Below are 25,743 nucleotides of genomic sequence, written 5' to 3' on the forward strand. Positions count from 1 at the left end.
ACATATCGAGGCTGCACAAAGCCTCAACTCGGGTATTAAGTTAAGTGATCCTACGACAGCAGGTATGTGATAAATTTGTCAAACTAGGCTTTCAGCTCAGATCTGTGCGCGTTCTCGTGGTTGGGGTGATTTTGACCAATCGGGAAACGTGGAGACGCAGAAGACAGCCTAGGTTTAAAAACGATTACTTCCGCATTTATGAGCGGTAGCGAAATCTAGGGTGGTCTTTTTTAGTGTCTAACCTATAACATCAAAAAGTCGATGGTCATCAGATTTTGTATGGCATACATGTCCATAGTAGTGACATATTTGCACGCACAACATAGTTAAAAGCGCATTCGAGATTCAAAATGTTTGCAGAGGCGGGGCTGACTTGTTCAAAGTATGACAGATTAGCACACGTGAGATAACTTCGTTTTTCAAGATAATGGATTGGTTAGAATTGGTCAGAGGGCGGTGATATTTCACGATTTGAGCTATAACTAAGCACATAACCCGCTCCCGACCAGGTTTGGTTGCGAGCATAAGATACCATGGTGATACAGCGACGCTAAAACAAATCCACTTTCGTATGACAGCATACCCTGGTTTTGAGCGCAACATACCTCGCTAAGCCACTAATCGAGCTTCGTAGGACACCCCAGTGATCAACTTACTCTCGAAGTTACCCAGCTAAGCCAGTAACCCCGCTTCGTAGTACAGGCCCCAGGCCCCAGGCCCGAGATCACATGTACCTTGGCGATGTTTACTAACAAAGACGTTGCTAACATTTGCACCATGCACGTGTGTCGTGCGTGCTGTTGTTTACCTTCATTTCCGGATTTTTCTATGATCTCCGCGGTAAACGTCACAACACTTTGAACTGTGGGTAATTCCCTTAGGTTAAGTCTGCACCGATGCAGACTCACGGAAAGGGCTCGGTAAGTCTGTACTCAAACCCTCCCGCCCGTTGTAATTCGACATTGGGACAGCCCTAAACCCTTACGAATTTCGCGAGAACGCTCACCAAAGTCCGTGAGTTCGTGAGTCCGGACATTGGGATTGGGCCAGAGACTCAATGGTTGAACCAGGGTTATCTACATACCATTAACCTCAATGTTCCTTGCTTTAGTAAATTACATAGGCCTACGTACATATAACTGTTTCTGGTTGAGCAAGAACGATATGTCTTTGACTACTGTTTTTTTTCTGTGTTAATTTAGTAATGCAATACCTTGCCCGTTTGTAATGTGAGTGAGATTCGCCTCTTGTGTTGTTAAGGCCAGTTCCTACTTTTATTTTGAAGGAATGTCGAATGGCGGATGAAAAATATTCGTAGGGTTGCTATGGGGGGTTGCTACACACTTTGGAAAAACCTCAACCAAGTGATAGGGTTGTTGATGCGGAATTTACTCATTACTTCATATTTTATTCCACAATCAGTAGTACTTCCACTTCGTGTTTAGGGGTAGGTTTACCTGAGTGAATGCGGTAGTAGAGGTTTGAACAGGTAACGTTAACGTTAATTGTGCTCGGCTAACACAGCAACAAACTAGACACAGTGGCAACATTACACGTGTTATTTTGGTTAACAAACATAAAGATAATATTAACCTATAAAGGCTAGTTTGTCCTGAATTTCGAAAGGTTTGCAGAAGCTAAGTTAACTAAAGCTTTACTCGGGACTTCTGATTTCCAGTGAATAAGTTAACGTTAACTCAGCCTGCAAAATGTTGGACTGGAATGAGATAGAAAATGCTGATCCAGATGCCCTGGGGAACGTCGAGGCACTTGTCGACACATTACTTCAGGTAAGTTGTCGGCTATTTACAACAGGGAACCATTTTAGCATTCACATTAGCTGCTTACTAAGTTACACAACGATACGTTCGGGTGTTAATGCATAATCGAAGTGATAATGCGGGTGTTGTGACCGGCGTCGTCATCCGGAGAAATATTCCTGGGTCACCGCCGTTTCCCGCTTTACGGCTCCCATTTAGTCTAGATGGAAACTGGGGTCCACGCGCACCCCCCGGCTTTTTTTTTATGCCACCTGATTTTTTAGAATCCTTAAAGTGTCTATTTTCAGAATCTGCCAGGTACCAAGCTGAAATAATGTCCCAAAGGCTTCATTTTTAACCCTTTGTTGCACCCAACCGGAACCCGAAAAACCGAATAATTATATAGAAAGAGGCATAACATTTGAAGTAGGCCTAAACAACATACAGAGACAAATGAACACATTTTTCCATACACTTCTAAACCCAGGAATTGAATGAAATGGTTATTTTTGACATTTGACAAAATATTGACCCTATTTCTGGACAAAAATGGCAAAAAATAGCCAAAAAAATTTACTTCACATGTAAACACTAGATGGCAGCATGACGCAGAGCACTTTATTTTCCTGCGTCATGCTGCCATCTAGTGGTTATGGAATTATTTAACACCACGATTGGAATAGATGTGCCCTCGACTATTTGTTGTACTTTGCCACAAATAATTTGAGTGATCCATCTAAAAAATTGTGTTTTTCTTCTCCATTACTTTACATATTATGATGTATCATTAAGGCCCTTAACAACATTAATGTACTTAACAACATTAATGCAATGCTTAGACCTATCTCAGATTTTCTCAATTTCTTACCAAACTTAAGACACATGATCTTCAGACCAAGCCACACAAATGTTATCACTTTGTTTTGTAATATTCAAAAGCGTTTGCCTACCACAGCCAATCAAAGTTTCCATTTTGAAAACTTTTGAATGTGTTGAATCTGCCGGTCGGAAACGGGAGGATACTTCCACCTCCCCCCTGACCACGCCCACCTCACCTGTTGATTATAAATAGACCATTTTCATGTGATATCAGCAGCTGGGTATCAGTACGTCCGGTAGCAGTAATATGCAGTCATTACGTCATTAGTGGGCTTGCTGCAAAGCTATTGTTATCCGTCGGCTGTTTTTTTAAGACGCCTCTTCTCCTAGGGGGGAATTCTCCCATGCGCGTAAGGATGCGTAAGGGTGTGTAAGTCCAAAAAAAATGCGCAACTGCGCGCATTTCCCTCTAAGTGAATTCTGCCATCCACTTAAATCGGCCATATACGCGTGGTAGAGAGAGTTGTGCGTTTTGGGTGGAGCAACCCCAAAATCTGGGCGTTTCTTATACAACAACTCTTGCGCGCATTCTGCCATGGCTTAAGCAACTTTTCCTGCTACGCACTCGGCTACGGCTGGAATAAGGTCGAGCGCCACTACAAGGTGAAACAGCATATTGCTCATGTCGGCAGAAGGCCTAGTTTTAAATACAGTGGGTACGGGTTGAGAATGCACCTTCTCCCGCGGGACTCCCGAAGGCTGTCAAGCCGAATTTTTTCGAGGCTAAGGCAATGTACCCAAACAACCACCAGGTGGCAGAAAGTTTCAACCCGCATTTCAACTCCATTTAATGATGAAGACCGCATATCCGTCAATAGTCGACTCCTTAATCTCATTTAATCATTAAAATGAAGGTGATGACTGGCGAAATTAATCAAACAACGTTTCAATAAACCATTGCTGAAATGAATGAAAATGGTTATAGAAAATCGCCTACAGCCTAACGCCGACACAGCTGATTCTTTGATTGATTCTAAGCTGTTTTGATGTAGGGGATGGGTAAACTGGCGCGCTACAAACATGCTACCAATCAAATGTAATATTAGTAGGACTAGCCTACTTAGACACTTTAGTCATAGGCAACGTTGCCATGTTAATTTGGGTTAGAAGTAGGGATGGGCATAATTAATCGACGATCGAGGATTGAACATTAAGAATTTCGTCGATAGCATTTGTAATCGATTAAACTATTGTACGTTGCGTTGCGTCGTGAGAGTCTTGAAACAATTATATTAATTTCACTGCAAGCATTTTACCAGCCGGGGGAAATGTTTGACACCATTCTCAGTTAACTGCGAGTTTCCGTTTTGATTTCAGTAGTAGCCAATCATGATTCATGAAGGGGTCACGGTGAAGTGTGGCGTGGGACCATTTTAATTTGAAAAGTGACTTAGTTCGCTGCAAGCACTACATCAACGTGTATTGTTATGCTATTTAGCAGACGCCTTTGTCCAAAGCAAAGTACAACACCGCCACACTCAAACTAGCCTACCACTTGAAACTAGCCTACCACTTGAATAAATACAGTATAGCGGTGCATCCTACAGTATAGCGGTGCAAACGGGTAGAATCTCACTACGAAGAGAAGAAGCAGGGGCTGTAGTGAGACACCAGTTTGGTGATAGCCTAGGCTGTCGTGACGGAATGCGATATGCTGGTTTCAATAAATCTCCATGCTAAATTCGAGTTGATGCTAGGTTGAAACTGAGCGCAATCAAAACGCAAACTCGCATTAAATTGAGAATGGCGTCAAATATTGCCCCTGCCTGGTAAAATGTTTCATTGTTGCCACACAGTGACATTGATTTCATTGCTTCAAGACTCACACTACGCAACAAACACGTTGTGGTTTTGTATTTTCATTGCATTTTAAATTAATTAAATAATTATTTTTTTAATATAAAAATATTAATGATTAATCGATAGTTGATCGTTAATTCTCCCGACGATCGACTAAGAAAATTTAATCGAATGCCCATCCCTAGTTAGAAGTGCTTGCTTGTGGTGGCGCTCCTGTCCGCTGCTTCTCCCGAATTGTGTTTGGGAAATTTGACAACAATCAGCTTAAATGTCAAATCATATTTATTTCTCTTTGTCGCCATGGTTTGCGGGAAACACAGAGAAACGAGATGATCAGTCCTCGTATTTTTTCTTCACGTTTCTTTATAAGAAGAAATATATAGGCTAAGTAATATAAAGTCTTCTTCCGTATTGAACAGACACTCGGCATGTCAGATTGCAGTTGCAGAGATTTCGAATGTTTTACAATCCAGCTGGTATCCGCTGTTCATTCCGACATATCCCCACTCGGCGGTATTTAACTTTTTTTTTTTCAAACAACGTGCCATTCCGACATGAGGTCATTAATAGGCTATTAATGTCATAACTACATGTATTAGGCGATCATTAGGCTTACTATGCATGGCTGTAGGCAGCTATGAGGCCACTGAGATCTGGACCTCATCGGTTTTGAGAGCTGGAAATACATGTGTTTGCTAAATATCGGTATATTGTTGTGCATGTTGCGTTCGCAACTCGGGAAAGTGAAAGCAGTTCTGTATAGACATTGCAAGTTTTCATGGTGATCATTGGCGCAGCTGTAGCTGATTGTGAAAGCCGATTGGAAATACATAGTTTAGAGCGAACGTTTCAAGTTTGCCATGGTAGACAAAAACACTCAAATAAAACAATAGCCTAAAAATGCGTGATGGACACGGATATGCTAAATAATTTTCAAGGTTCGCCATTTGGTAATATGACCTATCCTTACTGACAATAATTTTGATTGAGCACAACTAAAGTTGCACGAAGGCAAAATACAGTCCTAAGCCTTTAATACTGTATATAGCCTGGCCAATTATTGTAGATGTGCAAAACCAGCATTTGCGTGCGTGCATAACATCTGATTATTAAAGTATGGCTGTAGGATATAGGCTACTGGTAAGAGAAGAGCTAGTTTAAAATTCAAGTGTAGTAAAAAAGTTTGTGCACATCCCCGGTCAAGGTGCAGAACAAGAGTAAATCATAAAAAATGGAAAAAGGTTCGCACACTTGAAATCCTTCTTTTTTTGTTTTATTTTATTTCTTTTCTTTAGCACAAAGGAATGACGTTTCGACTGTGTGGTCTTCTTCAGATTAAAAATTCAAGTAACTAGCGCTATTTAACCCCTCAAGACCGACTGTATTGCAGTCTGCTGACACAGCCAGGCGACGCTCCCAACCCGTTTTGGGCACAAATTAATGGGTTTGCCCTTATTTTAAATGGAGGCCGGGGAGAGCGCGCAGCAGCTATTGTTATGTATGGAGCTGGCTTAACAAAGTTTTGTGCGTTATATATATATATAGAGAGAGAGAGAGAGAGAGAGAGAGAGAGAGAGAGAGAGAGAGAGAGAGAGAGAGAGAGAGAGAGAGAGAGAGAGAGAGAGAGAGAGAGAGAGAGAGAGAGAGAGAGAGAGAGAGAGAGAGAGAGAGAGAGAGAGAGAGAGAGAGAGAGAGAGAGAGAGAGATTCCTGCATGCTGCATTACCGTGACCCTTAGCCTATACCTTGTGGATGTTTTTTTCTCATTGGAATACAGCAGGACAGGATGCCTTTTATCTATCAAACGCATTGTTGGAAGGACTAGGCTACTCAACAAACTTGTTTTTCGTTTCTGGGAGATCTCATTATCGTTTTGGATTGTCGGATTTTATACTTATTGTAGGATGAACAAAGTCTATGGACTTGCTATATTAAATCCAGTAGCCTAATAATTAGGCTATGTGCCACGTCCGATTTCGCAAGTGGTGTAGTAGGCTACATTTAAAAATCGACAGCCGTCTGTGAGACTATCCATTTCATGAAGAGCAATTGTCTTGTGCGATCATTCCCCCTCCCCCACACTCGTCTAACCAGTTCACTACATTATAGCCTACCTATATGAGGCATTGAGGACGACTGCCTCCCTCCCCCCTTCTCTCTCGACACACTTGAGCCCGACACTATGTAAATGTAAAAATGTGTGTGAGTGTGCGCTGAACCACGAATTCACATATTAATTTTCTTTTCAGCAGACATCTACATAAAAAAATCGCAAAACTGAGAAAATCTTTAATTTTTTTAATAAAACGATGCCATTTGTCTTGATGGGTTCCGGAGAGATTCGTAGAGTGGGTTTTGAACCCCGGTCGCTGGCGTACGGTAGAGATGCTTCAACCAGTTGCGCCACAGCTCAAATCTTATCAATAAAATCTAATATACGGGATTCATTCAGTCGAGTTTATTTATTCGTGGCATGCACTTGAAAAGCCGATCAAAAGTTCTGACATGTTAAACTGACGTTAGTTATTAATTCACCACATGATAAAATGCTGTCATATAGCTTGACGCACAGCAGCCTACTGTAGTCTATGCCTATCTCTGAATCAACATGAACATGCATACGATACATAAGCTGCTAGAAACTTATTTTGCGGAGCTAGGCCTACTAGTCGATGGTTACAATGAATCACCCTCACTGCCCTATTGCATATCTGACCATCCATTGTTACAATGTTATAAAATGCGCGATCTTCTCCATGCATGTAGCCTATGGTTATAAGTAAAGTGACAAGCATAGGCATGTATTAAAGAGATTTCTGTTAAATACATTTTATTTTCAGTTGGCAAAAGTGGTGGGGACAAAATCTGTGATAACAAGTGCTGGGTACATGTAGGCTACCCAGCGTCGCCGGTTAAAATGAACATGCCTCCGTTTTAAAATAGCCTATACACATTTCTAAGTATTCCTAGCATGTAAATGTAGCCTAAATGTCCATCTTGTCCATCTCTTTCGTCTTCGCCTTGACAATAATAGCCTATTCACGGAAATGCGGTCTTGGTTCCGTAATGAATTAATGAATTAATCTAAGGTTGCCTATCGAGTCTTTCAGGTTGAATTGAAGGCTATTTCCTTCTGATACGCCTATAGGCGATTTTCTAAAACCATTTTCATTAATTTCAACAATGGTTTATTGAAACGTCGTTTGATTAATTTCGTCAGTCATCACCTTCATTTTAATGATTAAATGAGACGTATATGCGGAGCATTTCTCTCCCTCTCCATTCACCAAAACGTTGCTCTGGCATCTCTGCTGGACTGACTGATAGGCTATGTCGCGTGAGAGAGCTATGAGGTAGGCTGTAAAACATTCGAAAACTCTGCAACTGCAATCTGACATGCCGAGCGTCATGTCTCTTTTCTCCGCTTGTCACCAGCGCGGTGTCTTCGGGTTTTTCCGTGTTTTCCGGCATGAGCCGAACCTTCATGTTATTAGGGCGGTCTTATGTTGCCCCCTTGCGGTTGCAACAAAGAGGTTTTAATTACAAAGTCCCGAACCTTCGGGATTCCCGATGTGCGGCAAAGAAAGGAGCATTCTCAACCCGTACCATCTGTACATGTAGGCAACACGGAATTTACAAATTGACATTACGGTATCAAATGTGATGCTTATAATTCATGTTTTCCGCATTACAGTGTCACACGGTGGCATATTTCACGCCATTACCTTCACTGGCTTCATAGGCTACATTGTTAAATAGTGAAATTCCCGTTATAATCACCCACTTTCAGTATTGGAGCTTACCGATTATGCATCTTCAGGTTTAACTTGACGAGAAGTCATAATCCCATAGCATACTTCGTTCGAATCTGTCCGTTTCTTTCCAACTTCACCGAAGTCATCCATACATTTGCTCAGACGTCTGCACTATAGTGGAGCAGCATAGTTTATTCTCTCGTCTTTTCGTTATGCCAATCTCTCTACTGTGTTCGAAGCTGCAGATGTCAGTCTACATACAGTATTTCTTAGCATAGATAAATTGATATTATGCGAGGCAGCTGTCAGCGAAACCTTTTTGTCAACCGTGAGTTTTTGATTTATAAATCTACACACCTCAAGCACGTCTTGACTCTTTATAAACAAACGTCAAAGCAAAAGTGACATTTCGTTAAGTAATTTCTTTGTTAAGCTATGTGATGACACCATTTTACTGTAGGCAGTTCTTTATTCAGTTCACCTTGCATATTTTTTCAAAATCAAAGACTGGTTGGTGGGGATGCAGCAAGGTAGATGAAGGACACACTCCGCAGTAGGGTAGATAAGCGGAGGGTGGCACCTATGAAATGGAGCAGGAGACCCACTGGTATGGATCGTCAGTGCGTTTCTTAGATGCAGCAAAGTCTGGTGATCATAGGTCCATATAGTTCCAGCAGAGCAGCTCCAGCATAGCAGGAGTGCCAACACAAACAAACATAGTGCACACCGGACAGGTAGGAGTTGACTGAGCTGACGGCAAGCCAACAAGCACACTAGCACCATCTTGCTCACGTCACTCCCGTAGATGCCTGATATCACCAACTGTTCTTGAGTGTTGGTAACTTGTGTCATCGGAAAAAATCTGACAGCAGCTTTGGAGTTTTGGAAGTAGGCTGCAGGCAGCAGTTGGATAGGCTAGTGCTTGGCGGTATACCGGTTCACACCGAATACCGATGTATATTTTCGTTATGATATGAATTTTTAATATACCGCCATACCGGTGTATTTGATTGCACTGTCGGTGGAATGCTGCGTCACGGGACCCTTTTCAATGTTGCGCCTCTGAACACGCATGGAAAAAGTAAACAGTGGAGGCTGTGGCACAAGACACGTTTTTCCCTTTAAATACGACGCTTAAGGCTTCATTTTTTCCTTTGATAAGGGATTTATTTACGGGTGTTACACGGAATACCTTAAATTGTTTCCCTAGTTAAAGAAAAGCGTTAGGACTTAATAGCCTACATTGGAAGGGATTTTCCAGTAGGCTAAAAAAGATTGTTCAACAGCTGTAACTAGCGAGCTGGCTAGTAGGCGAACCCACCGAACACAGGAAGCTTAATGATCTTATCATTCATCTTACCTTAATAATATTCGCTGAAAGTATCCAAATAACATGTTACAGACATGAACTGAATGATACTAGATGGCTAGTTAGTCATGATCTTGACTGTCATCAGTGCACTGAAACAAACTTTTTTGCTAACGTTTTGCCTAGCTTGGTAGGATAACCAGACATCCACGTGAATTCTGTTGACGTTATTTACCACTAACGTTGTATGTGTAAACCACACAATAACAATACGGCATGATTCTGATGGGCCTATTTGACAGAGGAAGCATATTAGCGCAGTAGTCTCTTCACTAAGTCACACTTGTTTTATAGCCTATTTCCTTTTTATATACTTGAAAACTGTATAATGTACCTGCTTGAACTTGAATCAAAAGTATAATTATTGCAAGTTTTACTACTTTTTGTGTAGGTTTAAAGTACGTTTGTGAATTTGCATAATACAAGTTCTGTTGAATGCAATTGCCCATTAGAATCATGAGTGCCTCTTTGTATACAGCATCATTGGGGCCATGCAAACCTGTATTACTAGGCCTACTAGTGTGGAATTATTCTACAATATTCACTTATGACAGTAAAGTAGACCATCCTAAGTCAATCCACTGCAGTAATTCCTCTCTCAACCAATAGAAAATGTTGTGAACACCTGATTATGCATGGGGAAAAAAATACCGGCATATACCGTGAAACCGTCAGAATTTTGAAAAATACCGTGATATATATTTTTGCCCATACCGCCCAGCACTAGGATAGGCTGCATAGGCTCTCGGTAAGGTAAAAGCAATGACCGAAATGTAGTAACGTAATCACGTTTGTTTGAAAGCTAAATTTAGGCAGGTATGGGCTAGAGGTCAAAGGGTGTGGCGATGACATCATCAAAATGCAGGTATGCGTTTTCCCACATCCAAACGAACACTCAAGGGCTGCGTTTTAGAATTTATTCACTCTGGGCCCCGGTTTCTGAAAGCTCCGTTTTAGGGCTTTGCGTTTACAGGATTCGTTTGGACGATCGGCCAAAACAATGCAAAACATCTGCGTTTATCCCAAAACGCGTCTCTGTTTGGATGGCCCCTTAGAATGTTGATGTGTCTACTGATCCATAGATAATCTAACTCTCCACTCTCCATGAGCTTCTCCATCAGTGGTTTCTGGATGCTGGTTTAATATTGTTAACTTAATATCCTAAAATCTGGACTTTAACATTTCAAACTTTATAACATTTTAAATAGATTTTATTTTTCTAAATGTTTATTTTATTTGCCTCAGGCATCGCTTGAGCAGCTATGACTGTAATCCTTCCGAATTCTACTCTCAACTTTGGATGAATGAGGTGGCGACATGTCATTTCATTATTATGACGTACCAGCAGATATGATAACTCGGCAGATATGATGCCCACAATTGTCAAAGCCCCACTAGAGTTTTACGGAAAACATTTGTTTGGTCCAGTCATTTTCAAGTGATAGTCACTACCATTAACTTTTAATTTAATTTCACTATCTGGACATTTCTCTCCTTAGGTTGAGAAGAGAGATTTACAAGAAAAAGAAACAGCATCTTTAGCCCAACTTTTCAGCATAGTACAGACTCTCCTGAAGGTAAAGCTATTTCTTACTCTCTTATTGATGTATTTATGGTGTAATTTGATCATCTTTGCTGTACATATTGTGTGGAAATATTTTCTACAGTTCATTGATGCATTTAAGCTTTGCCACTATCACTCAGCACAGTCTCTCTACTCGTTTGTTCCAACAGATAAAATGTCAAGAACTGTCGTGTGCATATGAGATGATAGACAAGGCTGGAGTTGATTTGGCAAGAACTGGTAGGTTTTTTTTCTCTCTTTAGTCACATATAAGTACTTTTGTTTAAAGGAACACTTCAAAAATGTTTTATATTAAACTAAGTTATTCCCTTAACTAAGACGAGTTGATACATACCTCTCACGTTTCAATGCGTGCACTCACTGGCTCTGGCGCACAGCGCAACTTTGATAGCACTTAGCTAGCCCAATGCATTCATTAGGATCCAAACAGAGATGAAGTTAGAAGCGACCAAACACCTCCATATTGTGTGGCGTAGCGTAGTAATATCCTCACTCTTGCACTTTCAGTTTCACTTTGGAGTGAGGATATTACTGCGCAGTGTCTAAGTGCTCCCAATGTTATTCCGCCACACAATATAGTTATCCCTTTTGCCTGCTTAGAAATGCACCACGTTTTATTTTGTCTCACCATACTTGGCCGTGCATGTGACTACTCGTGTAACTGTATTTTAACACTTGGAGGTCCGGGGCCTATTCAGGCACTTTGAGGCAGTCAGCTGTACCTTGAGATTTTTAAGTTTTTCATCTAACTAAAAACATCTACACAAAAGGTGCCCATATGGTTATATTCTAAAGGTCCTCCTCAATAATTATATGAGAGTAAAGTGGATGTAACGAAATTACTTTTTATTATAATTCAGTGTAAACACAACTATTTAAAAATGAGAGGTCAAAGGTCAAAAACACACTATAAATATATTGACTTTTGAAGTTTGAACCTTGAAACAACGGTGTTGGCTCCATATGAGTAAAGAGCACATTCAAAAATGTTATGTAGTTTTACTTCAAATTGGAAAAAAGTCAGACTAAATGGGTCACTTAGTGAGTGTCTCTTTCAAATGCAAAATAAGGTGAATGGGCTATTTGAATGGGTCTGCTGCAGGTGAGAGGACTGAAATCCTAGGATTTTCTTTTATTGTTTTTACAAAGTGCCATTGATACACTGGCTGTGTCCGAAACGGTCAAAAATGCTGCCTTCTAAGATATCTTACAGGGGAGCGAGGCATCGTGCCACGTCCGAAACAAAAACGCTGCCTTCTAAAGGCCCGAGTATGGTCGGGCGTCTGCGTCGCGCGCACGCGGCACTGGTGAGCGCGTGACGAGAATTGCGTCATTTTTACGGCATGCGTCGCGTCTTTGAGTCGACCAAAATTTAAGACCGCGCGTCTCTTTCACGCGTAGACTGCGCATGTGTGGAACTGCTGTAAAGACGCCGCTCCAGTAGGTGGAGCACGTACAGAAATAACGCTTAAAACGCAGCAAACAGAGACAGAAGAACACTTAAACTGGCGTTTCCTACACGCTAACGTTGTTATATGATGACAAAACATTAGTCTTTGAGTATTTTAATAGTCAGTTGTAAACAAAGACCTCCTATGTAATCCAAGTTGTGCAAATGGACTGAAGTTCGCTCTAAATACTTTTATCGATTATGCTAACCGTTAGCATCTCTATGGGATTTCTCATACACATTAGCCATAAGCTAACCCATTAGTTTAGCTGTAACTTGGAATGCTAGCCAACGCGTGGTGTGCTGTGCCTGTTCTGGTGGATGATAAATGGAGAGATGTGAAGAACCAACTCATCAAACTTTTCAGCAAACATGAGAAAGTACTAGTGGTGCTTCTCCTCATCTAACAGCTGCATCTTTTGTGTATTTAAGTGTGGAACACTCCTTCCCTGGCTCTTCCTTAGTTCAGTGGTCGCACATCCTAGAGTATCACAGTTAATTCGTAGTGCGCCGGCGCTAATCTTGATCGGCTGGCGCGCATTCAGGACACAGACATTGGAGTATGCCTCTTATATGCGTCTAAAATGACGCACGTCAAATGTCCAGTGCCGCGTGCGCGTGACGCAGACGGAGGAGTGTGCTAGCGCCTTAAGTAGTGTTGTTTTTGGCGGCCTGTTTTGGTTTTAGTTTTAGTCTAGTCTTTGTGTCAAGCTGTCATTTTAGTTTTTATCAGTTTTAGTCATGTTCATACTCTTTTAGTCTAGTCAAGTTTTAGTCGACTGAAAGTATGAGCATTTTAGTCTTATTTTCGTCTAGTTTTAGTTGACGAAAACGAATGACTTTTAGTCTTGTTTTAGTCAATGAAAATTGGATTTTAGAATCTTTTTATTAATGCAATTCTATTTAAAGGGGTTGTTCCTCCATAGACTGGGTAAGACTGTTTTTAGTGGCAGGCACTATAGCACCAGCGAACTCTGAAACTATAGGACTGGATGAAATGTGCAGATAACGGTCTCCACTGATATCACACTGGCTAACCTGGAAATGAGGTCCTATGTCCAAAATTCTGAACTACCCCTTTAATAGGAAATTATACATTTTGGTTAATTTTCATGGATTAAAAAAATTACAAATATTACAGGTTACATTGGCACTGAACATTGACAGTGGAATCAGGTAGGCCTATGTTACAGTTTGGTGTCCCCCTGTCACCATGAAAGGACTATTTGGAATATTCTGTAGACCTGCTGTTCCTTTTCTGAGAACAATTTAACTGAAGATCAAGTTGTCCTTAGGTTATTGAATGCTGTAAATGTGGATGCTATTTCATCATTAACTAGGTAGCCTATAAACGTGGTTACACACAGTTGTCATCTTAATGCAGTGTTTTGTAGCCTATAAAACGCATTTCACGTTCATCACTAAGTTTTGGTAGGCTACCGGCCTATGCCTTGAGTGATCGCGGCCCCTTTAAATGCGTGGGACTTTAAATTACGTTTTAACTCCATGCTGATTTTGTTGATGAACAGTGCCGTCTTTGATTCAGTTTTTCTACCGTTTAAATAAACGACACACGCGCACTTGTGTGGTTGGTAAGGAATTGTTTTCAATGGTTTTCTTGCCCACACAACATTAGATAGCCTACTGAGCCAAGGTTCCATTAAAAATGTGTCTATGATTAGAACTTCGTTGCTGATCGGTGGAATAATGTTATTATTGTAGGCTATATGACAGCGTCAGCATCAGCTGGACAGAAGCTTACACACTAATCAAATCTGCAGTTGCCTCTTAACATTTTCATCTGAATTAGATCTAGGCTACATGCGGAGGTGAGATAAGGTAGCCTAGTGCAAAGTTGAACTGAGAGAGTTGCCAATCTAACGGACTGAACGTAGCCTATATTTCTTAGCTTCTATTAGCGAAAACGATAGGCTATACTGTACATCTACCGCTCCTTTGCTACATGATAAAATATTATCAGATGAGTGACAGAAGCACCGGCGGATATGACCAACAGGCCCACGCGAGAAACGCTGGTCCTCTGGTATGATAATCAGACCATGCAACCTGATGCGCCCCTGAAGTGAGACGCAGGAAACAGAAATAGGCTACTGCAAAATAATAACACGACTAAACACACAAAATAATGTTGTAACATTCCTGTCCTTCTGGTCTTCGAAAATGAAGAGACATGTTAGCATGGTTTTTATTTTGTAAACCACATTTAGTCTCGTTTTTATTCGTCAACGATATTGCCCAACACATTTAATTATAGTCATCGTCACATGGCCAGCATTTAGGTTGCGTCTCGTCTCGTTATAGTCACGTGAAAAAAGTTCGTTGACGACAATATTTAGTCATAATTTTCGTTGACGAAAGCAACACTACTTCTAAGATACCTTCGTTTTGCCCAGTTTTGATGGCAGCATAGATGTATCCTTCATGTTGCCTTCAACGTCCAAAAGTTCTATTTAACTATGATGTCAGTGAACAGTAAAATGCTTCCATTTACCTCTTTGTATTTAGCTTGCAAAAATCACGATTCTCGATGTCAGGTTCCTACGTCACAGTCCTCCGCCATATTGGAATTGGGGAAAGAACATCGTCTCCGCCATAGGAACCCATGCAATTTAGCGTCAAAAGGTAGTAGTCAAACTTTTAATTAACGTGTCATTTTTATAATTTGAGTCATTAGCTGGAGAGACTAAGGCCTGATATATACACAAATCGAATTAGGTAGGTTTGAATTATACGAGATGCCCGTACGAGGTACGTGAAGACCGGTGGATCTTCACTAAAAAATGAATGGGTTCCTATGGCGCTGCACGGCGGAGATGTTTTGTTTCCCCCATTTCAATTTGGCTGCGGCCATGAACCTGACATCGATTTGTGTATATATCAGGCCTTAGTCTCTCCAGATAATGACTCAAAGTTAAAAAATGACACGTTAATTAAAAGTTTGACTACTACCTTTTGACGCTAAATTGCATGGGTTCCTATGGCGGAGACGATGTTCTTTCCCCAATTCCAATATGGCGGAGGACTGTGACGTAGGAACCTGACATCGAGAATAGGTCTGTTTACACGTCTAAAGCATGTTTATACTTCAAATTTCCACTCCTCTCCTCCACAACACCATCCCCGGGGTCTTAACAAGTGAACCGCCTTGGCTGGTCAGGTTTTTAAAGCACTTCCAGAAATTGTCCGGTCATTACACATCAGTGGCAATTAATTTGCAATGACTAGCATGCTAATAGCGATTTACGCTAACGCACCTAAAGCACAGCTGTCGGTAACATAGCAATGACGTTCTATGTTGATATCTTGCTAGGCTGTCCGAAACAGAGTTTTTAGCTGCTACCTTGTTGCCTTCTACGGCAACTCACTCGCTAGGCAGTGAAGGCAGTGAGGTAGTAGGCAGCTGCCTTCCGTTTCGGACACAGTGATTCTCTTTTAAAACATATATTTTTGGAAACTAGTTGATTAAAGGTTTTTAATGGTGTCACTTATGTTTCTAGGACAAAAAATTGCAGAGAATGAGATGTGTGTTTGGAACAGTTTTTCAAATCCCCAGGGGGGGGATTTAGACTCCAGAGGGTTAATAGGGAAAACATGGAGGTGTTTGGTCGCTTCTAACTTCATCTCTGTTTGGATCCTAATTAATGCATGGGCTAGCTAAATGCTATCAAAGTTGCGCCACGCACCAGAGCCAGTGAGCGCACACATTGAAACGTGAGAGGTATGTATCAACTCGTCTTCATTAAGGGAATAACATAGTTTTATATGAAATAATATTATAATATGAAATAATAATATAATATTATTTGAAATCTGAAATATATTGAATATTAAACTTTGTTTTTCACTGTATGTTTTTCCGTTTATGTACCCAGAGAATGCATTTCAAACCGAAATATCCAAACTAGAGAGTGAACTGGAGGTAAGACAATTTTGCAGAAGTTCCCTTATAGAATAAAGCTATACATTTTGTGTTAGCTTTATCCCACCACTACCCCCCTCTTCGGAGGACAACTTTATTTTTAACCATGTGACCTATCTTCGGAAAAAATATGAATGGTAGTCAGTGGCGAAAAATGGTGTCCTTAAAGGTTGGATATTTCCTCTTTTTAGTCAACTTTAGCATGGGTGCCAACACTTTCAGCCATGACTGTAGCATTTTGGAACCAAACTCTTATAGTTACTTCACATCGAGATACCATTAGGAACACAACATCAGTTAGTTCCACAGCAATATTTAGTGTTATTTCCATGTTTCACTGCATGTAATCAGAAATAAAAGCATGTTTGCTGTATATGGGATTAGAACCTGCAACATTTAATTGACAAGCCACCTACTTTAACCACGGTATCAATGATCGGTGTGCTTACTTGCAGGGTTGGCGAACCATAACAGTAGTCTACCAAAATGCAAACCAACACACAAATTAACACAAGTAGCAAGAATGGTGGGTCTTTTAATTAATACATTGTAGATAGTGGTACTGTTTAGCTGTTCGACCCTAAGGTGTTACCGTACTATGAGTGAGTCTCGCGGGACTGACTTCAGTTGAATGTATTCTAAGCGCGAACCTCATGTATGTGGATTATCTCTGTTGGACGTTAGCCTAATAAAGAAGAATCAAACTTCAAAGACACCCAGCAACTTGAACAACTCCGGAAGGACACGGTTAACGGCCTTAAGCAAATCAACAACACTGCATTACCCGGGAAGCTAAAGCTCTGGTGTTACCAGTTTGGGCTGTTACCCAGACTCTTATGGCCATTGACCATGTACGAGGTCTCGCTTAGCCATGCAAATCGGATGGAGAGACTAGTGAACTCCCATGTGAGGAAGTGGCTCGGACTTCCGAAATGCCTAAGCCAGGGCTATTCAACTTCAGTACCAAGAGGGCCGAATGGAAAAATCACTGGGTTTTCAGGGGCCGCATAAAATAAGTTGCCGCAAAATAATTGTATCCAACCATATTTGATAAAATCAGAGTAAAATTCAGTTCAATTCAATTGAATTTTATACACTGGCATAGAAACTAAGAACATAGCCTATTATCCATATCCATAAAAAAAATCTTCTCAGACAGGTGATAGGCTGCCACACAAACTACACAAGTATTTGAAAACACCCAGGCTAACCATAGTATTTCATACCTGATGTCTGCTTTACTGTCTATGGATGTCTGATAGCTGCCATATCATGCATCAGTGGGAAAAATTGCAGTGTTGATTTAACTAGCCTACTTCTAGATAATTAGGCTCATAAGTGTTTCAAACACACACAGTAGCCTACAGCGCCAATCTCTCAAATATACTTAGCATTGAATTTAAAGAAAAAGTAATGCCAGCTCTGCCTCTGTTTATCTATTTCACGATTTCTTACCGCCAAAGATTCTAAACTTCGAGCCTGCGCAAATCACAAACAATAACATTCCCACGAGTGGAGTGAAGATGGCTCTGTCTAAAGAAACGTCTAATTGACAACGAGAATCGTTCGTTTTACCCTCTGCAACAAGTACGAGACTTTCATGTTTATTGTGCAACGAATCCATCGCTGTAAAGAAGGAATATAAAGTCAAGAGGCAATTCTCTACAAACCACAGCTCCTTCACTAATCGGAGGAACGGAGACCGGGTATGATTGTAACATTTTTGATTTGCGCACGCTCGAGGTTTAGAATCTTTGGCGGTAAGAAATCGTAATTTAATCAACATTTAATGATAACATTTAAAACTAGTTACACATTTGGAAATGTCAGTTTGTGTAGTAGTGATGTGCTGTGTTCTCTGAAGATAACTGGAAGAATTAGTCTGGCCAATATGGGCGGGCCGACAGTGCGCTACTCGCCAATCATATGAAGATCTATGCACACCCGTCAAAGCGAGTTCATTCTCATGACGAGACACGCGGGCCATAGGAAATTTGAAGCGGGCCACATCTGGCCCGCGGGCCGCTAGTTGAATAGGCCTGGCCTAAGCAGTGTTGGACTCTACAACAATGGAGCCCTGACATTACCAATTTCGAGGCTGGTTGAGGATTTCAAGTGTGCCAAGGTGAGGCTAGACATGTCCCTTTCTGACTCCCGGGACCCTGTGGTGAGAGGCGCCGCTCCTACCCTGGCAACAGGGAGGAAGTGGACCCAAGCCACAGCTGTGCTTCAAGCCAAATCTGCTCTCCTCCATCGCGACGTAGTAGGCCACGTCCAGCAAGGCAGAGGAGGCTTTGGCCTTGGAGCTGTAACACCTCTCTAGCAAAAAACATCTGCAACCGAACGTCGAAGCATGGTGGTAGAGGAGGTGCGCCGACAGGAGGAAGCAGCCAGGTGCTCCAAAGATATAGCACAAGCCAAGCAGGGCCGCTGGATGCTGTGGGAGGGTGTCGAGAGGAAAAAACTCACATGGAGTGAGCTGTGGGGTTTGGAATCTAACAGGCTGAGTTTCATTATCCGAGCTACGTATGATGTACTACCCTCTCCCATAAACCTGCAGCTATGGTTTGGAAAGGACCCATCTTGCCCTCTGTGTACAACCCCCGCAACACTCAAGCACATTCTGGTTGGTTGTAGGACCAGCCTCACTCAAGGCAGATACACATGGAGACAAAACCAGGCAGGCACGGCGTTATGGGTGGGCCTGACGGTCCTAGGCCCGCCCACTTTTCCCCAGGCCCACCCTAATTTTTTCACTTAAAAAAAAAATAAAAATCTAGCCTATCTATTTTTCGATAAGTCAATGTAAAACAGCAAATAATCAAAATGGTGGTTTATATTAATGGGAGAATTTCAAAAAATGAATTAATTTACAATAAAGTTTGTTTGTGCAGCTTGGACGAATCATTTTAGGACTTGTAATATCATCACAGGCAAGCGTCAATATGAGTCTTTCCCTCAAGCATTGAGTGTAGCCGTTGGTAGCTCAGTAATGGAAAGTTAGTTTAAACAGTATCCTACGTTTTAAGATAGAATGGCACAACAGTCTAATACTTTACACGAATCAGCAACGAGTCACTGTAATGAGAAATAGTTTTGTAGTGCGGTTTGCTGATGCATTCAGCCTCGTTTAATAGGCTTATATATTTTTTTAGCATGACCGTAAACCGAGTCGAGTTCAGTCTGCATTTAAAGCGAAAAGAAAATCAGTAGGCCTACCCTGTTGGAAATGTCATGGCAATGTTCTTGTCAGTAGCTAATGACACAGTATTCACGAAATAGCCTTTGACATGATTTGAAACAATAAAAAGCATAGGCTCCATGTTCATTAATCTTTCTGTCTTTCTTGTCGAGGAATGTTGGGCTTATAGCTATTTTGCGCAAATTCTTATGACACTGGGACACAGAAAAAAGAATTGAAATTAGATAAGCCTCTCCTATTGTTATGTAAAGTAGCCATCTAAAAAACAAAACATTATGGCTTTAGTTGTAAACTACAGAAATAGATTAAAAATGCTAGACTGTTCAGATGGAGCTCATGCTGCATGAACCAACATTAATAACGAAGAACGAAAGAGACGGGACGCAAGGAAGAAATAGGCAGGTAATTCTGACAGAATTTCTAAAGTAGCCTTTGCTGAACGTGAACGTGACTTGCCATAGAGAAACACATGATAACGTTGGATTAGGAACATAGGCTATTATGCCACACAAAAACATGGGGTAAGTGGCTAAATGAAGTTATTATTTTGCTGTCACTTCGTCTGTTTGATGGTCTAGAATGTTGTATGGTATCTGTGGATAGCTCTAGCTCTCCTCTTTCATCTGACATGCGTGCCATACATTTCTGGTTTCACGAGTAAATCAAATTGAGAGTAATGGTAGCCGAAGCTATATATTATTATTTGTTTGTCACTTCGTCTGTTTTTATAATACAAAATGATCGATGTATTTGGTATCAATGGAAAGCTCTGCTTCTCCTCTTTCATTTGATATGCGTGTCATGTCTGTGCGATGCGTGGTCCGCGAGTAGCCTAATTCAAGCTAGAGTTCTGGATGCGCGGGTGAACGCAGAGCAATATAGACTGTAAATATGATATACTTTGATTTAACTTCATGATTTTATTTTATTTCCATACTTGATCGTGTTTAGTCTCGTTGGAAAGCCCCGGTTCTGCTCGTTCGTGCAGTATAGGTTTCATCTCGCTGTGACTAATAATCGCGGAGCAATGTAACAAAGAAGAATGGGTGTGTTTTTTGACGCACTTTGCGTCCGTCGGGCTCATAGGGTTAATAACGAAGAACGAAAGAGACGGGACGCAAGGAAGAAATAGGCAGGTAATTTCTGACAGAATGTCTAAAGTAGCCTTTGCTTATATTGGCAGAATGTGTAAAGTAGCCTTTGCTTATATAGGCGTGCAAATCATCGCCAGGTTATTCAAACGCATAACATTTAGCTGCGACATATAGTTCACAGATTACTTGATATCAGGTTTGTCTGGCATCATTCGCGCTGAACGATTACGCTATTATAAAGGGGCGGATGTGTTTGATAGGCCGTCCAAACTTCTGCCAGTAAGATGCCTCTGTGCGTAAAAACGCACGACAGGTTTTCTCATTACCTGGCCCAGCCATATTTGGTCAGGCCCACCCAAAATGAAAATCCTGGCGCCGTGGCTGGTCCTCAGGTGTCTCGCTGAGAAACTTGAGTGCAAGAGGGTATCCACCAACGCCCAACCCTTCAACAACCAGAATATGCGCCGACACCCACCATCATTCGTTCGGGAGGGAGACAAGCTGAGGGCTAGCCCCTCAAACCCTGACATGACCCCGCTGAATGCAGCCAGGGACAGGGAGTCGATCTAGATCAGAGACTCATTTTTTCCTCCGGAGATTGTAGCAACCACCCTTCGTCCAGATCTCGTCCTTTGGTCTAATGCCTGCCAGTTCACCTACATCATAGAACTGACAGTTTCCTGGGAGGACGCCATCGAAGAGGCGTATGAGCGTAAGAAGCTGCGGTTCCTCCAGGCTAGTACGAATGAAACAGGCGGGGGACAAAACTAGCATAACGTTTTAAGCTATACTTCCATAACGTCAATATTTGACAACATAACATGATTGGTACTTCAAATAGGTATTATTTAAGACAGAATTGCTGACGGGCTATACATATGTCTCGTTGAATGTCTGTTAGGAACTTTTTGCCGCCATCTCGCGGTTATGGAAATATCATGCAATATGCAAAATTTTAAAGTTAGAAAAATACGTGTTCCAAACTATATCATGTCTATATAGTTCAACATGTTATTTCACCGTGATTTCACGTGTTTGGGGGCACCACACATCCAAATAAATGTCCTTAATGGCCCACAGGCTATGCAGTCTCCATAGGTCACAGGTGTCAAACTCAAGGCCCGCGGGCCAAATGCGGCCCGCCACATCATTTCATGTGGCCCGCGAGAGCTTACAGGGTCTGATACAGTATGTGGCCCGCGAGAGCTTTAAAGGTTTGATACAGTTTTTGCGTATAGGCAATACACTGCAATACAATGCACGCACGTGAGACTGACAGGGAGGCAACATCAACCACCTTCCTCTATGATCAGTGTAACTGGCTACATCAGATGTGATAGCAACGCGAACGTGTGAAAACAAAATAGACCAGTATTCTAAACGATTTTAGCGAACGGAGCGCCTAAATTACGCGCTCGGTTTAGCCTGCCTGTGAAACGCATATGATTCTTTGAAGTGCGTGTGGTTCTTTGAGAGGGGAATCGATGTAAGTTACTTTGATTTCAATTGGTAGTTGTAAACTACGTGATACATTTACGTCTACGTGTAAAAAGCGTGTATAATTGTGTGTAGTCCTATCCAAAACAATTCAGCTTCAAAACCTTGCTAATCGAGCAAATGATTGTTTGGCCAAAAGCGAAAGTAAGCCTATTCCGACCGAGAAAAGGTGCATTCAGATCAGGCAAGCATAGGTAGGCTAGAAGTTTGTTGTAATCGCCCTGTTGCTTTGCATTTTCATTTCCGTTCAAAACAAGCAACGTAGAATCCACACAACACCTTTCAACTTCAAAGAAAAAGTCCACCGGGACCGTTCGCTTACTGTACGTGTATAGAATGGTGTAGTGACGCATTTCATTCGGATGTACTTTTTGACATGTCAGATTGTTTGCATCACTGGCTAGATGTAAAACTGCATTTTGTTACTGGTATTTCGCTTGTGCAATGACAGTTAAGTTGAATATACTCAAATCTAAAAAAAAAAAATCCATGGCATGACCTCTTCCTGACTGACCAGTGACCCTCATTGAAAAGTCAGACTGTATGGAACTGAGAGAGGTTTTTGTTTTGTTTTTACAAAACATAACAATAATAAAAAGAACATGTCATGCTGATACCTTTTGATCTTCTCGATTTTAGGGAAGTTTTATACCGATGCTTTTGTGACTGGTGCTACAAATCTTATAGTTATATCTGGCCCTTTGAGGGCAACCATTGTGCTGATGTGGCCCAAGGTGAAAATGAGTTTGACACCCCTGCCATAGGTTAACATGGCAATAACTCGAAAGCTTGCCAGGCCTTGCTAAGCCACGATTGGCCTGTGGCGGTTTTAGGGCGTGGCTCTGGAAGGGTCAATTAGTTTATCGTGGGGAAACTGCGGGACTGTACCACTATGAGTAAATAGAGGGGTTTCGCGGGTGACACCATTTTGGCAGGGGTGTTTCAATGTATGTGTCACTAATATGGGATTTTTATCTGCAAAATTGTTTTGATGGGAGAAAATTATGCATTTGTTGAGTTTCATGTCAGCTAGTTAGATTTATTATTTAGTAATAACTGTAAACTTGAATTTGAATGCTGTTCCAAGTTGCTGCTGGTGCTCAACTGTTTATTTTTAATACTAGTAATGTAATCAATAATGATGATGATAATAATAATAATAATAATAATAATAACAATACATTACCTTTATATCTAAGTGTTATTTTGTTAGATTTTATCTTAGGAAAGTAATGTTTAGTTAGGGAAAGAACGTTTAAGTCAAGCCTGATGCTTTTAGTCTTTTCCACATGGTGAGCTATACAGTTTATTAATTAACAATGGTGGGTCATTCTCTAATTCAGGGTACATTCCATGTCAGCAAAAAAGCAAAATAGCGCTGTCCTTTCTCAGTGGAACATTAAATGTCTCAATATAGTATATTAATTCAGTGTTACATATCTGTTATCTGCAGAGCTTAAACATTAACTGTTTTTGAGTTTTTTAAATAAAAAACAGGTTTTTACTTGAGAGTTGGTCAACTATGTTACGGACAAACAGGGTGTTACAAAAAACATTAAATTCAGTCTTGCACTTGAAATGAAATGCAATTTAGAAGGCTCTTGAGTCTATTTCTGCTACACATACAATAGTTATTTCAAATTATTTTTAGAACCAACCTTTTTTTAAAGATGAATATGCAATGCATGTATAACCGTCCTTATGGACGAGGATATTTTTCATTATAAATCTCCATTTAAGCTATCTTTCATCATTCAAAAATATGTTATAGTAAAGTCCAACCTATTCAAATAAGTAGAATGCTTAAAAATGTAAGAAACATCAATATTGGCTGTTTTAACTTTAAAAATCAAAGTGTAACCTAGGTGACAATGAAAATCACACGGTTGACATTATAACTTAGTTGACTGGACATACAGTATTCTTAACCATGGACAACATTTTATTCATGAGACAGAATTTAATTACCAAAGTTCCTTTTGGTGAAAACCTCTTATTTTAAATGCTAAATTATTAAACAATATACATGATTCCACAGAGAATACATTGAAATGCACACTAACAAAACTTTAATTTCACAAAGACTTGTGACATAAAATCATCCTTTTTGTATTCAAAAATCTGAAATGAGTTAAGTAAAATAATATATCTATATAAAATGTGTGTATATTTAAAGGTCCAGTCGATATAAATGACATAGAAACAATTAATTATCACAATATTCCATAGATCACTGATGTAACTTAGTTGACAGATAGTTGAGCTCCGGTGTAACTTAGTTGAAAAATAGAGCTGACCGTAACTTAGTTGACCGTAACTTAGTTGACAATTTCCATATTTCTTCCCCATAACAGAAATGGTGGACCTAGCCTAGCTAACCACATGTCATTTTTTAGAGCAGGTTAATGGAAGAATTCAACACAAAATGGAATTATAATGAATAAAACTTTTTTAGTCATGATAATGTACATAACATAGTTGATGGTTAATAATACGGGCGTTGACAATATGCTTTTCTACATCAAATATTCAAAAAACTGAGAGGAGACACGCCATGGTGTGTTTGAAATGACCACCGCAGAGGAAAATGACATCACATGGTGCTGGTCACATGGTCTTGGGACAAACCATTTTTGAGTTACCGGGGGAGGTTTTGTTTGTAACATAGTTGACCAACATTTTGTGGACATGAATAAATTATATTATTTTAAGTATTTAAATACATAATTTACGTTTTAAACTATTATTTTCCTTTAATATTAAGACTTTTGAAAAAGATTGCACAAATAATGTATTTATTTCAATGGTTTTAATGGATGTTTTTGGACCCTCAACGTTCTCACATTGAAATCGGACATGGACAAAACTGTACATTTAGGGCTATAATGACACATTTTAAGCAAAATGAAGAATATATCTCACATATTGTCTATGTGATGTTATTTCATGAAGCAAGTATACAAACAAAATGTTATTTGTTTGAAGAAATTTGATTGTATAAGTATATTTAACATCAGTGGACATGCAGTGTACCCTAAATTATAGAATCACCCTGGTATCGGATCGGTATCGGTAACATTTTTCACCAACTTGGCATGCTCTAAAACTCTTGCAATTTAGCTGGCATATGTAGAATTGCATTTGATACTCAGAGACAGAGCTGTGGCCTAGGATGTGGCTCAGGGACTCTATAGCGCCACCTACCTGTGTGTCTGTTGTGGTTGACACGTGCATGCACGAAAATTAACCAAATTTGGTGGACATGTGTGTTGTATTATTCTGAACAAGTTTTACATTTAAACTAGATATAGTAAATATTAAAAGAATTTGAATTATGTGCGATTTTCTGATGTTTGCACATCATGTATTTTGAAATACTTCTCCTAGACGGTTTATCGAAATCATGTCATATA

General features: G+C 40.5%; 1 protein-coding gene across 3 annotated transcripts in view; it reads left to right on the forward strand.

Moving 5' to 3' along the window:
* Nucleotides 1-742: 742 nt before the first annotated feature.
* Nucleotides 743-25,743, forward strand: part of cep290 (centrosomal protein 290) — a 138,131-nt gene continuing 113,130 nt past the window's right edge. The window contains exons 1-5 of one of the 3 annotated variants that reach the window (XM_062546872.1): nt 743-1,014; nt 1,679-1,790; nt 11,062-11,139; nt 11,297-11,366; nt 16,491-16,537. In XM_062546872.1, coding sequence (XP_062402856.1) covers nt 1,710-1,790; nt 11,062-11,139; nt 11,297-11,366; nt 16,491-16,537 — 276 coding nt within the window. In that variant the 5' untranslated portion in view covers nt 743-1,014; nt 1,679-1,709. Of the gene's footprint in view, nt 1,015-1,349; nt 1,490-1,678; nt 1,791-11,061; nt 11,140-11,296; nt 11,367-16,490; nt 16,538-25,743 lie in introns of those variants that run through there. The other 2 variants (XM_062546874.1, XM_062546873.1) reach the window with 2 other exon arrangements.

Source organism: Sardina pilchardus, chromosome 10 (assembly GCF_963854185.1).
Source record: "Sardina pilchardus chromosome 10, fSarPil1.1, whole genome shotgun sequence".
Classification (NCBI taxonomy): Eukaryota; Metazoa; Chordata; class Actinopteri; order Clupeiformes; family Clupeidae; genus Sardina; species Sardina pilchardus.